The 17716-nt window shown below is 37.9% G+C and overlaps 1 protein-coding gene across 5 annotated transcripts in view; it reads left to right on the top strand.

Moving 5' to 3' along the window:
• The window catches only part of TRPS1 (transcriptional repressor GATA binding 1), a 212907-nt gene that overhangs the window by 58926 nt on the left and 136265 nt on the right, over positions 1-17716 (top strand). For all 5 annotated transcript variants that reach the window (XM_021385769.1, XM_021385768.1, XM_021385771.1 and 2 more), the window contains one exon: positions 3444-4047. In XM_021385769.1, coding sequence (XP_021241444.1) covers positions 3444-4047 — 604 coding nt within the window. The remainder of the gene's footprint in view (positions 1-3443; positions 4048-17716) is intronic.

Genomic DNA, 17716 nt, shown 5'->3' with positions numbered 1-17716 from the left:
AAGTATGTCAGCGAGACTTAATTCACAACTGGCTAGTGTCAAGAGTATCATAGCCTGTTAGAAATCTCATATAAATAACAAATTTATCAAAAAAGACATGCAATCTCTTGTCTTCAGTCTTCTGTAAGGGAGAATTCTTTCATGTTGTAACACACAATTGAGCTATATTTCAGTACAAGTAAATAATGATAGAATTTTGTGAAGTTATCAGGATGTAACAGAGCAGCAAGGATTTGGCTGGAGTTCCTTGACATTTAATCTTGGTATTGGGCCATAAATTCTTTAATGTCCATGAATAATCAAGTATTTGATTTATATGGTAGTGAAAATAATAATGCTAAGTAGCATCAATGGGGGGTTTGTCGTTGACATCACAGTGCCACACTCAAAGTAGTAACCAGCTTATGGCTTGAACCTGCTCTTAGCTTGCTTGACTGATATATGCGCAAGATCATAAAGAAGACAATGCAGTTTCCATCTTCATTTACATAATTTTCTTCCATAGTGAGATTTTCCTCAGATACCTTCCCTCTGGCAGTGGATTGGTTGTATATCAGTACACTATACTGTACTTGATGAGTTCAGAGTTTCAGATGATAAAAGCAAGGTTTAGTTGTAAAGTTAAACTTAAGATCTCAGAAAAGTGCTTATTGTGTACTTGGCAAATTGGAACTTCTGCAGTTTTATTGCTTAGATTTGGGGAGTTTTGTGCACAAATATAGTTGTAACCTGAGCCTTTAGAAACATTGAGTAGATTTCAGTTCTGGTATTAGAAGAAATAAAAGATTGCCAACTTGTTTCCATGATTGCTACTGATTGGGTGGGGTGAAAAAAATCAGAGATGAAGACATTTTTCTTTTTACGCCTTCTTCTGGGAAAGGATAGGAGTTTCTCATTCTAAAAATGTTCTCTAAGATTACGATAGTTACTATTTCATTTGAGACTGTGACTTACATTGGACAGTTCTAAACTTGTTTTATGGAGATTTTGGATAAAACAGTATACAGGATGTAAGAAGATTTATAATGGCAATAGTAGAGACTACCTTTTAATACGTACTAGAGACGTATATGTCCTGCCATAAAAAGCGTGTTGGGTTACTACCTATCTAAATCAATCCGAGTCTTCTCCACATCACAGTTTCTATCACAGTTTCACAGAAAAACTACAAAATGGTTTCATGACTCTCTTTGAATAGATTAAAATGCTTTTAAATTAACAAACCTCTAATGTAAGAAAAGTGATTACATCAGGGTCTGAGCCACACAGTTATAACTGTATCTCATATTCTGCATTTAGTTGTGGCCTTGTAGGAATGGCACTACTCTTGGTGTTTACCGCTCCTGATCAAAATCATTTACCCATCATAGGGGGAAAATGAAAAAAATGGTAAGTTAGGCAGAAAAAGATCAGCTGTTTGGAGGTGTGATATCTGTAGATGAGAGCCAAGTTAGGAAAGGGCGCTAGCTATTGAAATAGCCAAGTTAAACAAGAGACACTTAGGGCTAAGTAGCCTCCCAGAGGACTGATAAACTTTCACATGGAGAGCATATGGGGTTGAGCCATTAGCCCCAGTTGGTGTCTTGTTTAACTTGGCTTTTAAGATAACTAGTCCCTGTCTAACTTGGATTTCTCTGATGGTATCCCACCTTTACAGGGCCGACCGTCTTTAAAACTTGGCTTTTTGTATTTGTAAAATGGTTTTGATCAGATAGCACTCATCTTTTTTTGGTTCAGAAAAGAATTAGGCTTGGTTTAGAGAAGAATTAAGTTGCAAGAGAAAATATATTAGTGTCGCACTGAGAGACAAGCCGATTTTAATAAAACACTAGAATGAAAAAAGAGGAACACAGCCAGAACAGGATTTTAACCCACAGCTTTCTCTCCCACAAGTAGGTTTCGTTGCCATAAGGCTGTGTGGAGAATAGCTGACTATTTTTTGCATAACTGAATGAGCCCATCTAGTCCCTTAAAATGAATATAAATATGGAAAATAACAAAAAGAAAACTGATACTGGACAAGGGCTAAAAAAGCTTGAATTTGAATGTGTGCTCATGTCTGCATGCTGACACAACTGAAAGAAAATCAGACAATGTAAATAACATATGGTTTGTTTTTTTGATGAGAGGAAAGAAGGAAGACAAGGGCTTTTTCTGTAAGTTTGGCAAGCTGTCCCTTCTAAACGATCAAACTTAAAAAGGGACATTTTGTGTATCATTCTGGTTCCACAGATATATTGAAAGCTAAATCCTGCTTTTACTGAAGTTAATGAGAGTTTTGCCATTGACTTCACTGAGACCAGGATTTGGCCTCAGAAGAGTGCATTCTAGCAATTTGAGTTATCAGGGTAGTAACAGATTTCTTACACGAGTTTTGTTCTGTGTGAGTCGTGAAAGGCTCGGTTTTTAGCTAAGGACGCTGTTGTGGCTCTTGAGTGCCCGCAGTGTGGATGTGTAAATGAATCTGCAGGGAGAATCCTTTTGCAGATTGTTTACATTTTGAGGAAGGGAAGGGATGGTATTCGACCCAATATGGGTACGAGCCTGGTGCAGTGGGCCTGATGCCGACAAAGTCTTGGGTCACTTCTGTGCCATAAATAATTATTCATAATGTTACATATCATAAAAAGTGCTCTGTTTGTCTGATAGATAGGGTAAAGTAGTAACATGCTGTTCTAATGTAGCAACATACACTTTACATAATTTAGTAATACTGTACTTTATATAGGCTTCTAGAATGAAAACAGGAAGGCGCGTTATTCCACGCTACTCCACAGGTCTTACCCAAGCATTTCTGTATTTGACAGGAAGATGCAATTTGTATTGACACAGCCAACTAATTCTGCTTTTACTTCAGAGCTGCATCTTTTAAAGTTGTCTTGAAATGTCCACAGAGGGCAAATAAATGTTATCTCTTGGGTGCAACCTTCAGCCTTTGGTGTATTCCTATCTTAACTGGAGTTCCATTCAAAATGGTCATTGTCAACCAAAAGTATCTAAAATTGTTGGAAAGAAAAGGAATTCTTTAAGCATTTGAAATTTCTAGCATATATTTATATTAATTCTGAGTATTTTTTTTAATTCCAAAGAAAACTATCGTCTTCTAACTGTTTGATTTTGGTTGGAAAAAAACAAAAATTACTTCAGTATTTCTACCACAGTGGAAAGTGCTCAGCGCATTCCAGCAAACAAAATAAGAAAAAAAAAAAACAAAATCCCAGTGAAAACTATATAAAGTTTAGAATAACGCAGTGAAGTATGGGTGAACAACAGGAAGCCATTGCAGTGTGTGTGATTGGAAACTGCAGGATTTTTCCCTTCTATATCAGACTACCAAGCAAACCTGCTTACTTTATTTGATTTATTTTCTTCATACGCAAAACCAGCGAGAGAAGGAATGGTGAGAGGGAACACACTCTAATGCCCATCTCATTTTCTTCCAGGAGAGTACACAACTGCTACAAGTGCCGTCAGTGCAGCTTCACGGCTGTGGACACGCAGTCACTACTTGAGCACTTCAACACCGTGCACTGTCAGGAGACAGACGTCACTACAGCCAATGGGGAGGACAGTCACGGTGTTTCGGCCATCAAGGAGGAGCCAAAAATTGATCTCAAGGTCTACAGTCTGATTAATCCAGACCCCAAAATGGGGGAGCCCATATCTGACAGCATAGTCAAGAGGGAAAAGATAGAAGATAAGGAAGTGCTTAAAGAGAAAGGTTGGACTGACAGTCCCAGTGATGATCTTCGCAACGTGCCCTGGAGAGGAACAGACATTTTGAGAGGGAGCCCGTCATACACGCAGACCAGTTTGGGCTTATTGACCCCAGTGTCCGTTGGCCAAGAGCAGCCAAAGCCTTTAAGGGATAGTCCAAACGTAGAAGCTGCCCATCTGGCGCGGCCCATGTATGGCTTGGCCGTGGAGAGCAAGGGCTTCCTGCAGGGAGTGCCGGCCGGAGCGGCGGAGAAAGCCGGGCAGCTCACCCAGCCCTACGCTGGATCCGGGGATGGCAAGGCCAAGGATGAATCCCAGTCCTTACTACGGGTAGGAAGCTCTCTTTGTTTCCCGTGCTTTTTTTTTCCCCCTGATTACAAGTGTGCTGTGTTTAATTAGGTGTGCAGAAGGTTTTTTCGGTTTCAGAGTGAATGCATGGGAAAATAAAAATCAAGGGAAAAATGAAAGATTCGGACTTGTAGGCCTGAGATGACAGGTGAATAGTTTCTGTCATATTAAAAAAAAAAAAGCTGTAATTATGGAACTTACCAACTTCCCCTTTTATCAAAGTATACTTTTTCCACTATTGGTAGATTTGAGGTTAGAAGAGCTCTGAAATTCTGAGGAGTGGGAAGACAAATAAGGGCCTTTCTCCTGAAGTCACCACTGTATGTTTTCTTGGTGTGCTTCCTGTCTGAAGTTTTAGGAACTGGCAGACAAACGTGGGCGTGAAGGGGTGGTCAGCTCTTCTTCTGTATTATCTTTTCTGAGAACATTTATATCCATAACATACATTCACTTAAAGAGAGCAACATGTCAGAAGAAGATAAAAAGCAAGATAAATGTTTTATTCCTTGTGTGCTGAAGTTGTACATATCTGTTTCCGTATACACGTCTTAAAAGTGCTTTTAAAATGAAGTCAGTAATCTTAAAATATTGCAGTTACTCTAATTATAAAATGATATGTCTGTCACTTGAAAGTCTGAATGCAGTTTAGGGTGACCACAGTCCTTTGTGCCTTGCAAGATCGTGAATAGTTACTGATATCAGATGTTAAGTATATGAGAAACAGTCACAGAATGACAAGTTCCCTGTTGCTTGGTTGCGTGTTCATTGTGAATGGCAGGTCTATATTTTTCTCCGTGTAAAAATATACCTAAAAATATATAAATATATCTGGCTAGCAGTGGAATTTGTGCTGTACAAATGTCACTAGTTACATCCCACTTCAGTTCTTGCAGTGGTTCTTAGCAGTGCAGAGGCATATTGGCCAGAGGAGCCATTTATATTTTGCTCTATCAGAATACAAATAATTTTCAGTTATTTTTTGACTACCTAATAATAAATAAATAATGATTATGATAATAATTATGATCTGCAAAAGTAGTTTGTGTAATAAGCTCTACAAAGTTCAGAATTTGCTTGGTGACAAGCTTAAAATCTTACGTAGTAAAATAGGGCCATTATATTATAATGTTTAGGTAATAGTAAATTAAAAGGGGGAAACTGCACACCAGCTGCTTCTTATGCCCTTCTTTAAAATAAGTTCAGTTTGTTTACAAAAGTAGTAATTTAGTTGTCTTCAAATCAATATTTTTATCACTTCTGAAGTATTTTGATCTTTTCTGGATTTTTAGAAATATGAAGTACCTGCAATTTGCATAGTTTTCAGGAAAAAAAAAAAGATTTTTTTTTTGTTAACAGGGTATATAAATTAATACCTTGCATTTTTAAATTTTGTCAGCAAACCAACTTCTATATAGTTAGTAAAAGGATTTATTACTGGGTTAGGTCTATACTGACTGGTGAAGCTATGCAGACACCTTTCAAAGAATTACTTTTGTATGCAGTTTTAACTTCTTTGGTCTTTGAACTCTGTTGTGCCAAGGCTGTGGTTGTCTGGGTCTTTTCCTTAGTTATAGTATTTTTGTTTTTGCTTTTCTTTGAACATTGGCCTAGTCGCCTTTGTCAATTTTCAATTTTTGAGAAATAAGACAGGATGTTAATTTTCTACATCAGCTGAACAGAGTCCCTAATCATTATGTTTCACCGCTATTAATGAATACTGGAAAATAGTGAGAATTCAAACTTCTTGAAGAGAAAGGGTGATCTGGAGGACAGGAGAGGGTGGAAGATCAGGGAGTGCGAATCTGTGAGTGGCATTCATTTTTCCACTGATGGGCATCCCCTGTTCCCCTGGATCTGTGAAAAAATTAGAAACCTAGCTGATGTTTTTTATTCTTGATTTAGTTTTCTGTAGACAGAGTTATGGGATGAAGTACCGGGGCCAGTGGAAGCTCAGTTGGTCTGGACAGAGTTAGAAATTGTTCAGGAAAAAAACCTTCCCATCTGGAAAAATAATAATAAAAAATCTCTATTGTTAGCTCTCACATGATTATCCACTTTTGGGGAAATGTGTTTTTCTAATATGAAATAGTTGGTAGAAATAGTTAATATTAGGCTAAAATCTGTGCCTTTCTATAAATAAGGGGTTAAGTCAATACATACTTGCGGTATCATATAATGAATTCTCATGCAAAATACTGTATCCCAGGACAACTGGTGACTAGGAAACAAAACCTACAATAAAATCACAGTAGACACCTTCATTTTGTGCTTTTGAAAGATCGACACAGAGAAAGCCAAAAATTTGGGATTACTCAGTGAATAAACACTGTGAGAAATGGACTGAAAAAAATCTAGCACATCCCTTTGGTTGTGCTGGCTATTCAGTATTTATAGAGTGGTTCTGTTTATTAAGAATGATTTGTAATGATTCAACAGTAGCAGTAATACCATGTGCTTTTCGTTTTTCAGTTCTCTCATGATGGCTGGGGGAAGGGAAAGAGGAGATAATGTTTTTCACATTTTTTTCATACTGATAGAGGTTAATATCGCGAGGCAGGTTTTTACATTCTGAGTTTATGGCTACGATTATTTTCAATTTAATAAAATATCAAAGGCATAACAGAACAACTGGGGAAAGGGTGAATATCTGCAATTGCCCACATAATTCTTTAATGATAATTTAAACTTTTGGAATTTACTTGAAGTGTCTTTCGGGTTTGTGTGTTCAGTAATGTGTTTATGCGCTGCTTTCTTGCATTCCTTCAATGCACGGTGGTTGTGTTCCCTCCCCAGGCTCTGTGCTACAGTAGATTATTCATGGGAGTAATTAGAGTAGGATTTATTTTCTTTTTAGTGGCTAAAAGACTGCATCACTTGTAATCTTTGAGGAGCAGGATATAGTGCAGCAGCGATTGCTTAAGCTGTGCATATGTGCAAGCGCACATATGCAGGGGATGCACCTTTTTCCCCAAGAGAGCTTCCAAGTTGTGTGTGTGTAACTGAATCTTTCTCAGGGGCTTGGTACACTTCTGTGAGTAGCTTTAATTTATTTTTTGTATTAAAATGTTTCCAGCAGCTGTACTTATAGTGAATCTGTATGTTTTGCAAATGGGAATTAAAAATATGTACCTCAGCGTGGTACAATGTAGACATTATTTTTGCTCTTCCTTAGAGTAGCTGATTTTCTAGTTTAAAGATTTGTTGATACTGGAAATTCTATTGAGATGCAAAAATGTTCCTTTTTTGGGTAGCACATTGGCAGCCAGCAGACTCCGGGCCAGGCAGATTGTTTAATGCTTTGACAACGCTGATCTTGGACAGCAGGAACTTTTTGCTAAACTGATTTTAAATGAAGTGTCCTGTTTTGTTATGTGTGGACGCTGCAGTACAGAGTTTTTCACTAAACTAGGAATTGCAGCCTGCCCCTTCAGATCTATATACAGACCTAGTTAGCCCCCCCAAAGGCATTGGTAAACACTGCTGCCTCGCATCACAGTGCAGCCCATGCAGATGCAGAATAGCATGATGGGTGTGCCCTGCGGGGCTGCAAATGCCTGAAAGCACAGGGAGATAGATGCCAGTGTATTAATTAAAATTCATGCGATGAGAGAATTTGTGCACCATCAGAGGGAGAGAGGCAGAGAGAGAGAGAGCGTCAGATTCTTGCAGAGGTACTGGGGGTGGTTGTCAGAGGGAGACGGCAGGCTTTAGCAATAAATATCCAGCTGAAGTTATGGTAACATTTGCTATGAGCTTTTATTACAAGGGCAAAGGATAAAAACAGCTATGCTATTAAATCAAGATTATTTCACACCGTGATGTGTGGACTCTTCACAGGAAATCACAGTTTTTCAAGAAAGTTTCCATTTACTCGCAGAAGAGTTATTTTTCTTTTTGTCTGTGATATTTACAGTCCTGATATTACTTACAGTGTTCTGTCTGGAGCTGTTATACGGCTTTAAATTTGGAGAGAGAGGAAATCAGAAGAACTTACTCTCCTATTTTGTATTCTTCTATGTGACCAATTGTGGCTAATTCCAAATGAGAAATACATATGCAAGTATCAGCAAATTTATGTGTGATTGGTTCATTTGAAATCACTGTAGTAAATATCAGATGCACTTTGTAGTGGTGAAACATTATTTCTTCTGTTATAAAACCCTGGCTCCTGCTACCATCAGTTAGTTGCCATATTCCTGCAAAGTGGTGGAAAGGCCAAACTGTCTATTGTGATTTCCAAAATACATGTCCCTCCTGAAGGAATGCCTCCTAATCATTTCCATGGAAACCGCAACAGTTACAAAGATAGATAACACTATTTGATAGAACAAATTCTCAGCTTCAAAACACTACTTTTCGACATAGTCAGCACCATTAGTCAGTTTGCATGGATGAGCTGGTGGAGATGCTCTTCATTTCGTGGTACAGCAGCTGTGCAAGGCTGTCTGGATCATGACTTGTCTTTCATGTTACTCTTGCCACTGCTGAAATGCACCACCTACCGCCTCACTGTGCTCACATCTACTGTTTGGTCGCCAAAAACATTAACATCAGTGGGTGACATATTTTCTGCGTGGAAGAATTCAGTTCCACGTCTTTGCTTCACTTCCATTTCAGACACTGTCTTCTCAGACAGCCCCTCTGCTGTCATCTGTCACATGGCAACAACATGTAACAGAATATTGTTGGGAAGGTTCAGCCTCTACTGCCGTACCACCAACATCCATCTTTGGTGCTGTGGGCCAACATAATGAAATAGGAGGCGTTACTTTTGGAGTAGCCCTCATGCTTAAACATGACATTCTTATCATATAGACATGAAATTCTTGGCTGGAAGGGCAGCATAGCATTGAGGTGAAACCTGCCTCTCTGGTGTTGGTGGAGGTCTTACTGCTGCCTTCAACTAAAAATGTGCTCTTGGCAGTGCCGTTGAGATGAATTTTGGTTTAGGTGTGATTTTTTTCTCAGTTGTCACTACAGTGAAATGTGTTTAAATTTTGTATGTTTTACCTTTTTGTCCCACATCCAGACAACTTCTCGTAGCAGTATTCTTGATGGTATACCTACAGAATTAAATTTAACATGTGTAATTGCCCCGTAAGTCTTGTATTCAAGTTGGTGGAGATCTTGGATTCAGCAGCTCATCCCTCAGCCGTGTTGGAAAAAAAAACAAGCAGCCCTTTAAAGCAGAAACATCTGAAATAGTTTCCCTGTAGCTGCATCTCATTTTTTTCCCATTTCCTCTGACTCTGTCAGAGATCTTTCAGGAAGTATTTATAGTCAAGGCTATTCATTGCCATACGGGTCCTCTAATTAGCTGAGGGGAACTCAGCAGGCACTGTGTCTTGCTAACGCACACAGCTCCGTCAGGTCACGGAGCTGCCAAACACTCTGGGTTTTTTAGGAGCACCTGTTTCCACAAGTCCCTGCTTGGGGAGGTGGTGGGCTGCTTTGTAAATAGATCTACATCCTGGAGAAGAGCAAGAATCGTCCAACAAGGAAAGGGGGAAAATAAAGATGGGATGTGAAGAGAAACGGTTTTAAGGCGTTGAGTTTCCTGCACAAAACTGCGATGGGTAGAATCCCGTGCCGGGGAGCGGGCTGCGAGCAGAGTTAAAATAGCTTGTGAAGATTTGAAGTTGTTGTGAAACAAACATGTACTTGGCTGCTTTTAGCAACTACTGGAACCAAACCCACAAGAAATTGAATGTTTTGCATTACTCATCGCGACAGAGTGATCAGATAGGACTAGAAAAAAAGTCACTTCTAGAAAAATGTTAACCTGCCCAATTCAAGGCATGTTTCTGGTTTCTGTGTGGGGTGTGTCTGACATGTGGAGAGACAGCCCCACCTCGCGCATGTTTACCCGCCCGACGGTGCTTATTTTTTATTTATATTTCTTTCTACAAAATGTGGTTGGGAAAAGCTTTAAATGATAAAATCATTATTAGGGTGGGGCACAGTAATAATGCAAAAGGGCAGCAGCTACGTCAAGATCCTCACTGGAGAGGTGAATCAGTGCGGGAACAAAGGGCTGGGAGGGCTGGGACAGGCCTCAGGCGCTGTGTCAGCACCAGCAGCCTGCACTGAAGTGCTGTGATCGATAACGATGATTCAGGCAGGGAGAACCAAGATAGAACTTGGTTTAAAGCAAGCTGCTTGGGTGGGATGCGAAAGATGAGAAGAAAAGTGCCTTCTCATTGAGTGCAATGGCCAGAGCCGGCTGTCAGTTAGTGCCAAATGCAGTGAACTCGGTTACGTACTGCCCTTACTAGGAGCAGAGGAAATTTCTTTTGCCCCCTTAGAGTCTGGTATGTGGTGCCTGGGTGTGGTGACAGGTTTCAGAAAGTGCAGTGATAACTGTTCTGCTGTTATTCCATATTGCTAATAGTACTTTGCATTAGATTATTTACCTGAAGCGGAAACTTGAATCGTACATAGAAACAGTGTAATTTTTGCCAAACTGGATCCAATAGGAAACACACTTTCATGTCCAAGGGCAGAACTTACTGCTAACTTGTAGATTTTCAATGGAAAATTAAATTTCATAGATGAATGCAGGCAAGGATTGTGCTTAACTCTTTTTGGCCTGAAGTACTGGGGTACTGAACAATGAAAATCTACGCAAACATACCTCTAACATCTGGAAGCGCAGAGTGGCTTTCTGTGTTGAATTTCTGAAAACCTTGTACATGTACTTTGGTAATTAAAAGGCACAATAAATATATTCTTTTAGAGAAGGAGTATTATAATAGACAGCAAGTAAATGTTTAATTTATTGGACTAAGAAAGGATCATTGTAATTATAATTGATTTGAGGGAATCCAGATGCTATCCACATCTGAACAAATTCAAAATGGTGAAGATTTAAAAACAGATTTGTGAATAAACAGTGCACACGTGTTCTGGGATTTTTCCATGGAGGTATCCAGGGGTTAATACACACCATTGGAAATGGCAGCTATGGAAAATAGCTCTGTTATATGAACAGATGTGTGTTATAGCAAATATACGTGTGAGATATGCAAAGTGTTTATAGAACAACTTTTGTTACCTCAGTACTCCTCAGATCTGCATGTGACCACCTTGCAAGTAGTCAATTTTAAGATCTCTAATGTAGCACAATTGATTTAGTGAACAATTTCCTGCCTAATATAATTCATTTACTTCTTGTACCAAGTTCTGTTTTTAAAATGAAGCTTTATAATGGCTAAATGGTTCTGTTGATGTTTTTCTAAGCATTTTTCTAAGGAGCAATACATATATTTTATTTATTTTAATCTGGCATTCTTTGTTTCAGATATTTACCAATATTTGTATGTAACAGGAATCGGTAAATATATGTGTTCTGTACCACATTACATTGTTATTTGGAGTTCAGATAGAATGTTCTTTATGCAAAGACAAAAGAAGGAGTAAGGATGATTTCTTTTTTTGTACCATGCACAGTAATAGGTTTCTGAAACATGGCACAGGCTGTACAGTGCTTTGCACAAAGCAGGGCAGCTTGCTAAATGGTCTTTGCAGTTGTTGTTTGTGTTGTGTACCTCTGTGCTGCCTGAGATTTGCAAATAGCATTCTTTTATTATTATTCCATATAATATGTAATTTTATATGTAATATTTTATCTTATTATTAAAGGCCATGCGTTGCTCAAGTCCTGGACAGCATTTACAGCTGCGTAAAGGATGCCTTTCCATTGAAGAGAGAAGAACAGTTCCAGTTCAGATTGCTAATCGAGTGCTTGGGAGTTGCCGCTTGTTGTGTTTGCTGTGATAAGCTGGTGAATCATATTTGTCCTAGTTAGTTGGTTAATCCCTTCTCATTTCTTAGCTGATCTAGGCTTTAGTCTCCTGGTTCTGTCTGTGAAATGCGAATAAGGGCAGGCTCTTGCCTGGACAAGTTAGAGATACTTTAAAATCTGTATTGTGCAGTGCAACAAAGAGAGCCCAATCCATATACATCCTGCATCAGTATTGGCAAGTGGTTTCTCTGGGCGCTATGATGTAACTTATTGTAACTTATTGCAAAAATACCAGCAAAACAGAAGAACTTAGGAAATACCATAAATTTAACTTTGTTAACATTTCTCTTTTCCCCTTTATGTCAGTAAAAAAAAAAAAAAAAAAAAAAAGAAAAGCTGTTTTGAAGTGAGGCATTCGTGTTTCTTGTTTGACTTTGTCCTCATTTTGGTTCACTTGCCTCTGATGTGTAGAGTGGCAAACTGCACATTTTCACTTATGGGAAGAAGTCTTTAACAATGGCTTAAACTGCAGTCTTTAATCATGTCAGTTGCCTCCAGCACTTGGTGAGAGTAAAATTCCACCCTCTCCGTTTTCAGTTGGATTGAACTATTGGCTGTTTCTCCTTGCAAGACCGTCAGTGATTTGAAAATTGTGTTTAAATAAAAAAGGCAAGAAGAAAAAAGAGAAATAATCAGAACATTTGTCAAGGAATTTGTTATGAATGGTAATGAGAAGCAATGCAAACAATCTTGGAATGGGTTTTAATTCATATGTTATTCTGGGAGCCTGCAATTTCTGGTGAGAAAATGGCATATTTTAGGTCTATTTCCTCCAGTTTCTGGCATGTAGCAATGCCTGTTTTGTTCAGTCAGATGTTCAAATGAGAATTTTGGATACTTAGAACTAATTTTAGTAGGTGGGGGGCAAATTTATTATGATGCCACAAATAGAGTTTGATCACAGCTGCTTGTTACAATCATAAAAATCGGCTGTGAGGCACTTAAACTATATTTACTGGTTGCAAAAAAAAAAAAAAAAGAAAAAAAAGAAAAGAGAGAAACTCATCTATAGAAAACCCTGTCTCGTTTCCCCTAAATTTCTGGCAGTCACTTTGTATATAGCCAGTATTTTTGAGTTTCACTTGATCACGCTGCCAAATTATTTTCCTGCTGCTCTGCCCACACCTCCCGGCAGCGTTATGGAGCTCAAATGACTCTCCCATTCTTTCACAAAGAAATTGTATCTTTTTTGGGGGGGTGAATTTTCTGGTCTTGTTCTGAAATTACAGCAAATCACATGCAGACCTATTGAGACCTATTAAAAGAAATGTTAGGAACTTCACTGGAAGTTGGGCACTTCAAAGCTCTCGCTTCTTCAGTCTGTACATGACTAAAAGGCTGTAAGGCAGACACTGCAAGGTGAAAACTTTCAAATCAAAGGCTTAATGTACCACTGTTATCCTCTTTATAAAATGTATGGAGAATGGTATCTTTACATATTTAAGAGTTCTTTTTCTGATAGTAACTGCTTTAATGTTCACAGTATTACGTTGTTGAGTCAGAAAATACTGACATGTACACCCCATTGTTTCAGCATTCCGTGGCAGCTGCTCTCTCAACCTAGAGTGTACTTATTCCAGACCCATGTAAAAGTTTGCATTGTGCAGAATACATTTTCTTGAGACATGAATTTTCACAATTCAGTTAATAGACTCAGCTATGGTGATGGCTTTGGCATTCTTCCCTGCAGCTGATAAAGAAGACAAAAAGCTCTCCATTGGCAGTAGCACAGTGCTTGTTAGTATATGACTAAAATTGTTTTATATTTAACTGAGATACACTAGAAACTTAGATACTTCCTTTTGTTGTAAGTTCTTTCAAACCCTACCTTATGCAGGTTTTAAGGAGTGGAGAGGGTTAATGGAAATCTTGATTAAAATCTTGTTGGCTTCAAAGCTTTTTATTCTTGTAAACAGCTTGGCACCTTTGTTTGCTTTTGTGTGTACGTGTGTTTTACTAGTCTGTTTACTGGTTTAAAAATTAGAATGAAATTTAAGAAAAGAGATTCATTTTTAAATTGAAAATACCCCTCTACTGATCACAGAATCTCCTGCACTTGTTTAGCAAAATGGTTTATAGCACCAGTATTAATCATTTTTAAAGCAAAGAGTATGTTCCAACTTTACTGATTTTTCCATTACAGAAAATTATGTTCTGTTTAGTAGAAGTTTTAAATCTGGCTTAATTTTTAAACAGATCCTTTCATGCATAAAGGACTGTAAGCTTAATTGGCACTTAATCAATGTGTCTTTGCCTTATAATAGTCAACTAAATGGTTGAAGGGTAGAGGTCTTTGCAATGAACATCCATAATGACTGTCAGAACAGAATTGATGTAGGGACTTCTTATACAAAAATTAAATGTCTTTAAAATTTGTTCCCTTGGTTTAGGCTGTCTCAGTGGGATGTACTGCTAAGTAACTTCTAGTGTAAGACTCAGCTTGGGGTAAACCTTGTGAATGACCATTCATATCTCAGGAGAACAAGGCTCAGTGAGCTTTGTTGCTTCACGTTGATTTGATGTGGCTCTTGGCTGGACTTTAGTCCAAAGTGTACCCTGTTAGTGAGTGAATGACGACCTGTCCAGAATACTCAATGCCCTTCTTAACAAGTGAAGCAAGAAGACATATTGGACAGCAGTCCCCTGGATACTTCACTGTTGTGAGGGAAGAGCATTAATCAGTAAGATGAGAAATATTCTATCTGTGACAGATCTGTAGGTTCTTGGCAAAAAACTTAAATTTCCTAAGTGTTAGGAAGCTAGCAAGACCTCTGTTCAGCTGTCCACGCTGAACGTAGAACATTCTGTTATACTGGCTATGTAGGCTTTCCAGCCAGCCTTTCCTAAAGTATATATTGTCTGCATTGTATATTAAGGCTTCCTGATGGGGAGAGATGAAGCAAAATTTTCTAAATTACCTTTTCTCCTAGACATCTGCACTTTGCCACGGTTGGAGACTGGGTGCTGGTCTGAATAGTCCTTGCTCTGACAGGTTCTCTCTTGACTGCCTACCAGCCATACATAAAGGGCCCTAGAGATCTGATATCCTTCCTACCAAAAATATTGTTGTGGCCTTGATTTCTTTCGTCAGCATTGCTAAATAAACCTCAGCTAGGGTAAGGAGACGTGTTGGAGCACAGCAGAAGAACAGAATGAATGAAACTACAAATTGTTAGTCTGTTAAATACAGATTATGTCTTTGGGTACAAATTCCATTAGCGACTGAATGAATCTGGATGGGTAGTAGCTTGTGGAAGTATTTGTTATGACAAAACCAACTTTTCATTAATAGACAAAGTTATCCTGTTTTCCTCTGTAGTCTGGCCAACATCAAAATGTTTTAAACTAATTTCAGACTCGTAAAACACTGTCTATCAGATACAGACATATGGATTGAACTAGTAATTTGCTTGCCATCTGCTGATAAAGGAAGGAAAGCATCTAAGTAGAAAATGAAGATTTTTTTCCCCATTGGAATGTCATATGGTTCTTTTAGTAGTTGTTTGTATTGACATTTTTATTGATTGTTATGTAAAGTGTTACATTGCATTGACCTACATCTGTTTTCAATCTAGAAATTACGATTTTTTTGGTTTACAAAATATCCATAATCATTGAAACCTATAAATAATGTAGCTTGAAGATAACCTGTTAAACCTTAAATAAATGGATAACTACAGGTTTTATTGCACAAAGCAGGAATAAGCATATTCTTTTGCTCACTCTTCTCAGTGTATGGAAAAAAAAACAAAACAACAACCTTCCAACAGTCTTTATATTTTCTTTTAGTTAAAATTTCCTTTTTCTTCCTGAAAGATAGGATAGAGTCCAGGAAAGACCGTATATTCCCAACGTAAAAACAGGCAAACAAACCTGCCCAAACCTTTCTGCTAGGGGAAAACAGATACATGAGCTTTCTGGGCTTTTACCCTGCCTGCCTCTAGGAGTCTTTTTTCACCAGCTCTGATGGTTCATGCAGGCCAGGATTTTGTTACCCTGCTCTTTGATGAAGCTTAGGTATTCCAGTGGCGGCTAAAATCTGCTCTTTCATGTGGGGTAGCAGTGTAAGTGGCCTGGATGGGTCAGGAGCTGGTTCTCCCTGTGAGTAATAATAATTAGTCTTCAGTGAAAGTTTATTAGTTCTTTTAGCTGATGCTTCTTACATGCTTGTTAAGTTTCATGAAGCATTTAGACTTTCTCTCATTAGAAGTGACGTACCAAGTACAAAATGCAGTAACTTCTCAATAGGTATGTTACTTTCATAGGTAATATGTTCTCAATCAGTGCTCAAAAAATGGAGTTTTCCTTATTTAAATAATTCATAATAAATACTCATTTCAGTGCCAACTCTCCAATTTTTATTTCAGATTCACAGGTATTTTTTTTAATGATTTCAGCGATCCATTTTGAACAGATAGTGCTAAAAATGTTCATGAGCTGTGTTCTTAAACACAAATTATGTATTTATGAAAGTTGTGACTGAATTGTTGATTTTCTTTTAAAAAAGACAAGGATGATTTTTCTCAATGTAGCAGTTGGGTTATCGACTTGTTCGAAGCGTATCATACAATGGATATACCAAAGAATATCTGTATGTACTTGAAGTGGAAGTATTATGGAAAATCACTACTTGTCTGATGTACTGTTTCCTCTTTTATAAATATTGCTTTTTCTGATAATTGGTGTTCCCTTTTAAAATGACCTGAAAAGTAGATGAACAGTGCACAGACCTGGTTGCACATGCCTTCTTCTCATTTCGGAGTATGGTTACCTACAGTTTCACCTGAAAAAACTAAACAGTTATGTAAATAACAAGTGTTCCAAAATACGCGCTTAATTACCATTTTCCATTTGGAGTTTACGCTATGCAGAAAGCTGTTGCAACAGTAGCAGCATTTTAACAGATGGACATTTGCTACAGATGTACTGACAGGAACTGATAGCTTTGACAGCAAAAATTCCTGAAAAATGGGAAAATTCAGATCGTGGTAGGGAAGTAAGAACTTAGGTAAATGCAGTGTGTTGCTATAGTGGCTTAGGGAAGACTTCAGTTAACAGTATTACTACTAGTGGTACTACTACCACCTTCGCTATTTGGTTTGCCAAATGTTGCCCCCCCCCTTTTTTTTTTTTGTCCTAAGCTTCAACCCGTATACTCAGTTTGTCTTTGTATTCTATTTCTTTGCAACATTCCAGCACAGTAATTCTGGATCTTCACTGCATCTAATGGTCCTGTTGATTTTTGTTTTGAATTCACTTCATTCAAGACATCAGAACTCTATAATATTTTCATGTTGGCAAATACTAATTTTTACAGCATACACTGGGAAGTGTATGTCCAGATTAATTTTATCCTTTAAAAAAAAAATATTTTTTTTAAATAGGACATATCATTCTGTATGGCATCTGAAAATATCCACATTCATTATGCTTTGAAACACATATTGAAATTAGTAGAAATATGGGCATTTACATATGTTTGAGTATGTTGATTGCAGCAACAGATTCACATTACCATTAAGAAAAAAATACTTCACAATAGCCAGGAGGATATCAGCTATTAGTCTGACATTGTCTACCAGAAACTGGTAAACTTGACATTGATAGGCGTATTCACGTCATGGTATTAACAGCTGTTTACATACTTGTAAGTTTAATGCGTAGCTTGGTAAGCTGCCTAGGAAAGAGATGAGAGTCTGATCGATGAGATAGGAGGAGTCATGATCTTTTGTCTTAGACAAGCTGTATGATTTGGGATGAATTCAAGTTTTTTTGTGCTTCTGTTGATGTGTGTGTTTATTATATAGTAGCTTCCAAAGAACATTAAGATTTATGAATATTAGCAAA

This window comes from Numida meleagris, chromosome 2 (genome assembly GCF_002078875.1).
Source record: "Numida meleagris isolate 19003 breed g44 Domestic line chromosome 2, NumMel1.0, whole genome shotgun sequence".
NCBI classification, from domain to species: domain Eukaryota; kingdom Metazoa; phylum Chordata; class Aves; order Galliformes; family Numididae; genus Numida; species Numida meleagris.
Note: the sequence above shows the minus strand (reverse complement) of the source record. Positions and strands in the feature narration are given on the sequence as shown.